This window comes from Berghia stephanieae, chromosome 2, assembly GCF_034508935.2.
Source record: "Berghia stephanieae isolate SIO BIC M18660-M18661 chromosome 2, UCSD_Bste_1.3, whole genome shotgun sequence".
Classification (NCBI taxonomy): Eukaryota; Metazoa; Mollusca; class Gastropoda; order Nudibranchia; family Aeolidiidae; genus Berghia; species Berghia stephanieae.
This window is the reverse complement of record NC_088361.1, coordinates 121,420,430-121,427,929: the sequence shown is the minus strand read 5'-3', so window position 1 is coordinate 121,427,929 and position 7,500 is coordinate 121,420,430. Positions and strand designations below refer to the sequence as shown.

Below are 7,500 nucleotides of genomic sequence, written 5' to 3'. Positions count from 1 at the left end.
TTTCCTTCTAGCACTGATTTTTGGATGGTGTTGTGTCTCCGAATGTGTCCACAATAAGTCCGTTTTCTCATTTTAACTTTTGCCAACAGTTTTCTGGACCTTTGGCCTGCATCATTAAGAACCAGAATGTTTGATTTCTTTCTGGTCCATGGTACCCTCAGAATTCTTGTTTTATATCACTGTAAAGCGCTTATAGCCTGTGACAATCAGAAGGGAATCGCAATTCCAGTCCCTCATGCATTGTTTTATTGGTTGATTCCAGCCCATGAAAACTTCAAAACAATAAAACAATATGATCTACACAAATAGGCAAACTTCGCTTTGGATGTTATTTAAAATTTAGACAGGATAAATCATCGTGATAATATCCCCGTTTCAATATTAGATTGGGGGACGGTGATTTTATTGTAAATTTTACATTTCTAAGTGAATAATAAGATAAGATAAGATAAGATATACTTTATTGATCCTGAATGGAAATTATCATAATGTTACACGTCAATCATCGTTATATTAGCACAGATTTATACACTGTCAAAGAACTAATTGATGAAAATACGAAGCTAATTAAAAGCAAAATACATCAAATATAATTAAATAAAATATTCATTTACAAGCAATGCTATAAAAATCGGACATGAAAGTAGAATAGAGTTGTAATAATGGATTTGTAATGTAACTAGAATTTTGAAAATAGATTTAATACTAAGCACAATCTGCAAGCAGCTGTGGATTGTAGGAACTATTAAACAAAAATAAATATAATAGTTTCAACAACAACAAAAAATCAACACAATCAGTACACAACACGAAACATCTCGCGATGAAAATTCCTCTTCATCCAACAAAGACATTTTATGTTGTAATACCACATAAAATACAGATAGACGAGCGAGACGGTCGCTGGGCGTCCACTCAGGATAAAAGATGGCGGAAAGTCTTCCTGATTGGACGCGGTTAGACTTTCTCATTGGTCTATCTGGATTTTATGTGAAGTATTGGCTATTTCGTTGGCTGAAGAAGGATTTTGAAATAAATGTATACATTTCAATGTATCTTTTACAAAAAAAAATTATTCCATTTTATTTTTTTTACGATGTGTAAGAAGTATAAATATGGTCATTTAAATATTCATATATCAACAACGCCAACGTAAAATACAGACAAAAGTTTTTTGTTTTTTTTTTAAATAATGAAATTCAGGGTCTTGTCAGCGACAGCTTTCTTTGCACGTGTGCGTGTGTGTGTGTGTGTGTGTGTCTGTGTGTGTGCGTGTGTGTGTGTGTTATTAGCCACTCCCACGCCTCGTTCTGAAAAAAGTCCGCGAAATTAAAGGGGAGGCAAGAGAAAATCAGCTGATCGTTAAAATAGTAACAGAAAAGTGGAGGTGCTCGGCAATGAATGCAAGAAAGACATTTAAAACGCCGTAAAAATGTTTAAAAATCACTTAATGTTATAATTACCATCCATAACAACCTGTCAAATTCACATATGTAAGATGTCAAGCCAAAATTAATAATAAAATAATAAAGAACACGATTGACCGGTGGTCCGTTACTACACATGCATACGAGTACCAGAAATATTTTGTAAACAATGTAACACAATATAATGTGTAAGTTTCAAAGCAAATGCAACCACAAATAACATCAAAGAACAATGTGGGACTACTGTTTTAATTTCATAAAACCAAACGTATATTTTCTGCCCCCGATATTGAACGTGTAGTTAGTATGTATCGTACAAACAACATTCGTTTAGACAGGTAGTCGGGATTCTAGCGCCAGTTTTATTTGGGCAACCATGATTGGGATTTCACTCAATGCACTTATTATTAATTATTATTATTATTATTATTATTATTATTATTATTATTATTATTATTATTATTATTATTATTATTATATAATAATAATAATAATAATAATAATAATAATAATAATAATAATAGTAATAATAATAATAATAATAATAATAATAATAATAATAATAATAATAATAATAATAATAATAATGATAATAATAATAATAAGCAGTTGAAAGGATATAGTCTTTGGTGTATAAGTGCAAATGTACAATATTTCTTATAATAAATGCTTCAAAACAAAACAAAACTAAAAAAATATAAATAAAGAATAAATGAATAAAAATATCTATTTGGGCATTTACTTACATTAATAGTCTTGAAAATCACAATCACAATCCATGAAAATTAAATATCCCAAAATCCGAAGAAGACATGAATTTAATCCAAAATCCAACACAGGAATGTATTTTAATAGGAGACAGATATCCTATTAAAACCATAGCATTACTTGCAAACAACAATACCCCACTCTGCGTTTAACGGGCTTGTGGCCGTCACATTGTAAATTGTGGCCGCATTAGGGTAATCGGTGTCCTAAAGACTGACATACTGACATACAATCAATGAGAACTATAAAGAATCCATTCTAGAATTCAACTACAAACTGAAAAGCATGATAAATATCACTCTCTCAAATAATTTCCTTTGCTCAGGTTCACTCACACTCTCCTTTATTGCAAAACATTGATAAGTGAGATAAAGTTTGTATTTCAATTATAAACTTAATCACATAACCTAAATGATGGAGAATAAAAACAGCTAATTATAAAAAAAAATCACAGATCAAGTTATCTATTTGAACTCCGCATATTTAGCTTAATTACTCATTGACCATATATTTTTTTTAATGGCATTGTTTCATTTAAACAAGACCATGACGCTTATGCCTGGACCGGGTATACACAAATTCTGCTTTTGTGTTCCACTTTTCGAATCGAATTAATCTCTATCTTATCCGTTTATTTGCAAAGTTTCTAGATTTTATAAATAAGACCATAACGCTTATGTCTGGACCGGTTGTTCGCAAATTCTGCCTTTGTGTTCCACTGTTCGATTAGAATTAATCTGTTTTTTCCGTTTATTTGCAAAGTTTCTGCACTTTATAAATAAGACCATAGCGCTTATGTCTGGACCGGCCATTCGCAAATTCTGCTTTTGTGTTCCACTTTTCGAATCGAATTAATCTCTATTTTATCCGTCTATTTGCAAAGATTCTGCACTTTATAAATAAGACCATAACGCTTATGTCTGGACCGGGCATTCGCAAATTCTGCTTTTGTGTTCCACTTTTCGAATCGAATTAATCTCTATTTTATCCGTCTATTTGCAAAGATTCTGTACTTTATAAATAGGACTATGACGCTTATGTCTGGACTGGGTATTCGCAAATTTTCCTTTTGTGTTCCACTTTTCGAATCGAAATAACATCGAGTCTATCCGTTTATTTGCAAAGTTTCTGCACTTTATAAATAAGACCATAACGCTTATGTCTGGACCGGGCATTCGTAGATTATGCTTTTGTGTTCCACTTTTCGAATCGAATGAATCTCTATCTTATCCGTTTATTTGCAAAGTTTCTGCACTTTATAAATAAGACCATAGCGCTTATGTCTGGACCGGGCATTCGCAAATTCTGCTTTTGTGTTCCACTTTTCGAATCGAATGAATCTCTATCTTATCCGTTTATTTGCAAAGTTTCTGCACTTTATAAATAAGACCATAACGCTTATGTCTGGACCGGGCATTCGCAAATTCTGCTTTTGTGTTCCACTTTTCGAATCGAATGAATCTCTATCTTATCCGTTTATTTGCAAAGTTTCTGCACTTTATAAATAAGACCATAACGCTTATGTCTGGACCGGGCATTCGCAAATTCTGCTTTTGTGTTCCACTTTTCGAATCGAATGAATCTCTATCTTGTCCGTTTATTTTCAAAGTTTCTAGATTTTATAAATAAGACCATAACACTTATGTCTGGACCGGGCATTCGCAAATTCTGCTTTTGTGTTCCACTTTTCGAATCGAATTAATCTCTATTTTATCCGTTTATTTGCAAAGATTCTGTACTTTATAAATAAGACCACGACGCTTATGTCTGGACCGGGTATTCGCAAATTCTCCTTTTGTGTTCCACTTTTCGAATCGAATTAATATCTAGTCTATCGGTTTATTTGCAAAGTTTCTGCATTTTATAAATAATAATAATTGTTCAAAATTTTACCTTACACCCGATATTACAAGTACAAGTGAGCCATGTGAAGAAGATTGTCAAACAGTGTGACAGATGAAATAGGAAGAGAGAGAGAGGGAGGGAGGGAGAGAGAGAGAGAGAGAGAGAGAGTGAGAGAGAGAGAGAGAGAGGGCAAGAGAGAGAGAGAGAGGGTAAGAGAGAGAGAGATATTCGTTTTTTGTTCAAAATCTCTCTCTCTCTCTCTCTCTCTCTCTCTCTCTCTCTCTCTCTCTCTCTCTCTCTCTCTCTATCTATCTCTCATTGCACAAGGTTGTTCTATTTACTACTATTTATCAAGAACAGCCAAGCTGGCAACCCAGTCTCTGTATAAACTAAGCAAGATGGCAACAGGGACCTCGCTCCTTATCCAATGCCGAAGCTTTAGTTTGAGTCAAACGGTTTTGTTAAAAAAACCCACCCAAAATAAGTTCGTGTCGTAAGTGATGGAAGTTGAAGTCAGCTTATTATAAAATGGTTTTTATGGTCTGTTTGGATTACCCTTTTTAAATAGAAAAAGTGAATATAACATAAACTTGAAGAATATGCAAGCTAAATGAAATTTAAATTGACTGATTAAATGAGTACGCGAGGCTGAGTTGCGAACGACTACTGGGTTCCGACATTCCGATCCCAGTGTCATTCATGTTCACCGTACCGTGTTAGTGTTACTGTCTACACACTACACTGCATTGTTAGTGACTGGTCATGTCTTTTTTGTTTGTATGTTTTACGCAAGCTTAATAAAAATTAAATTGACTGATTAAATGAATACGTGAGGCAGAGTTGCGAACGACTCATGGGTTCCGACATTCCGATCCCAGTGTCAGTCATGTTCACCGTACTGTGTTACTGTCTACACACTACACGGCATTGTTAGTGACTGGTCATGCCTGTTTTGTTTGTATGTTTCTTTTAATATGGGTCAATTTACAAATAATAATAATAGAAATGTTCAAAACAAAAACTAGATTCACTATTACGTGCCTGTAATGAAGTGCTTTCCACAAACCGTGAGCGAGAATGATGGTGGAGGTAATGTCAACCATGTGGGTTTGTTATTGTTTCCTACCTCCGTCAACCCGCGCATCCAGTTGCGCACCCACGCTGATTCTAACCAATTGTTATTGTCTTTCAGCGTTTTTGTTTGTTTGTTATTCTTTGTCTGGTACTGCCTTATACAACTTACTCCAGATTATTGTATGTTATTGTAAGTAATTTTTGCCACTTGAAAATATAACAGGTTGGCCCTCCCATCTTAGGTCGTATTGGTGACGTGAGAGAGATGTTTTCTTTCAACGTTAGTGTCAACTACCACTACCATTATAACATGAACCAGTCACAGTCCTACAGGTTAGTACCCCCCCCCCCCACCTTTTAACCCATAAACTTACCAGTGTCTTCATTGGAAACCATCCCTCCCCCCCCCACTCCCCCACCACCACCACCACCATCATCATCATCACCATCATCGTCATTTTTGTCTTCTCCGGAGCCTTACTTACTACTAAAAATAGAATTTGCGTAATTACTATTAATAGAACATTTTATACTGATAGAACTGCAATACACAGAAAACAGTTTTGAAAAGGAGAGATTACGGATATCAGCTAAGCGTTTTTAATTTAAACACAAAACATTTGTTTTTTGAAGTTCTTTGGCACATAAAGATTGGGTTTGACATTTTATTGACAACCATTAAATCTTTTTTATCAATTTAGTAAACAAACAAACAAACAATAACAGCACAAACTTTACAAGGCGTAATTTTCAAGGTCTGCTCAATAAGAGAAATCGGCCTGTTTGACTAGGGGGACCACAACTTACTCCAGATTATTGTATGTTATTGTAAGTAATTTTGCCACTTGAAAATATAACACGTTGGCCCTCCCATCTTAGGTCGTATTGGTGACGTGAGAGAGATGTTTTCTTTCAACGTTAGTGTCAACTACCACTACCATTATAACATGAACCAGTCACAGTCCTACAGGTTACTTTTATAATTTATATTTTAAATGGTCATTTTTTTATAGGGAGACCAAAATTAGGCCTCCCCACTCCAAAATCGTGGTCAACATTTCCTAAAGAATCCAATTGAGCTTGTCGACCAAAATCATGGTCTCCCTAGATAACTAGTCAGTTTGGCTAAAGGTAAAGTTAAAGAATCCTTGGTTGTGATCTCCCTAGTCAAATAGGCTGGTTTTTCCGTGGTCTCCCTAGATTTCTCCGTAGTTTTTTGACGTATTATTAATGTTTGCTTTCTTTCTTCAAAGGGTTTTTGGTTGTTTTTAAGGGTTTTACAGCGTTTTACCTAAATTGCCATTTTGTTTACGAAAACTATATTATAATAAGCTCACAAATTTTACCTTCAATACAAAAGAGGGTAGGGAAAGGTGTAATTTTTCCTCTTTATGGTCGTACAACAAATAGTCACTTCATACCATTTTATTATTATACTTACTTACCGATACTTAGAGATGATTCCCAGCAAAGGTTATTACATAGATCTTCTTTGCTGGACTCCGGTTGTTCTTTATCAGGACATGTCCTCATGCGTCCAGTGTTAATTTTCTTTTGCCTGCAGTCATATAGTTATTTCTTCTTCCTTCCCTATTTGTCATCTATTTTTAAACAAATTCAAACGATGTCATCAGGCAAACTATTCCTCAGACGAACAACTCCCGTATTAAAATTATACTTCCTAATATCTATCTTTGTCCTTTGAGACCAAAGTTTCCTACTGTTCCCCCTTGTATCATATCAGGTAGATTTTCAGACCATATTTTCACAAAACTTCTAGCCTCCCTGTCATAAGTCCCACTTAATATTTTGTATACTTCTATCACATCACTCCGAACTCTCTTGTAACGCAGCGCTGGTAATTTCAGTTTCCGTGATCTCTTTTCATAGGACAAAAGCTTCATAACAGGAATGTTTCTCGTCGCTTTTCTCTGTATTCCCTCTATCATTTCAATGTTTTTAATCTTGTACAGTGACCAGACAGGGCTGGTCTTTAGTCCAGATAAGTTCTCAGTAATGATTTTTTAAAGTGGTACGAGCGTGTCTACATTGAAGTGGAAGAATAAACGCCCGATTAAGGCAAACATAGGCGTTATTTTCTTCACTTTTTCACTGATATTTATATCAAAGCTCACATTATTTTCTATTGTCACACTACTGTCTTTATCATGATCCACTTTTTCAAGCTGCATCCATATCAATAAAATAATTGAAATCTGGATCCGGGTTTGACTTCCCAGTATGCACGACCAGGTTATAAAACGGGCAATCTCAATCCATAACAAAGACACAGAGCAACATGGAAAGGAAAACAGATTATATGGAGGATAGGAGACAATAGGCGACTTCAATTGGATTCAGTAGTCTGATGTCACGCCGCCCGGCA

General features: G+C 34.8%; 1 protein-coding gene across 1 annotated transcript in view; it reads left to right on the top strand.

The window, feature by feature from the left end:
- The window catches only part of LOC144964113 (DC-STAMP domain-containing protein 2-like), a 40,470-nt gene that overhangs the window by 13,212 nt on the left and 19,758 nt on the right, over positions 1-7,500 (top strand). The window contains exon 7 of the mRNA XM_078898049.1: positions 5,338-5,447. Coding sequence (XP_078754175.1) covers positions 5,338-5,447 — 110 coding nt within the window. The remainder of the gene's footprint in view (positions 1-5,337; positions 5,448-7,500) is intronic.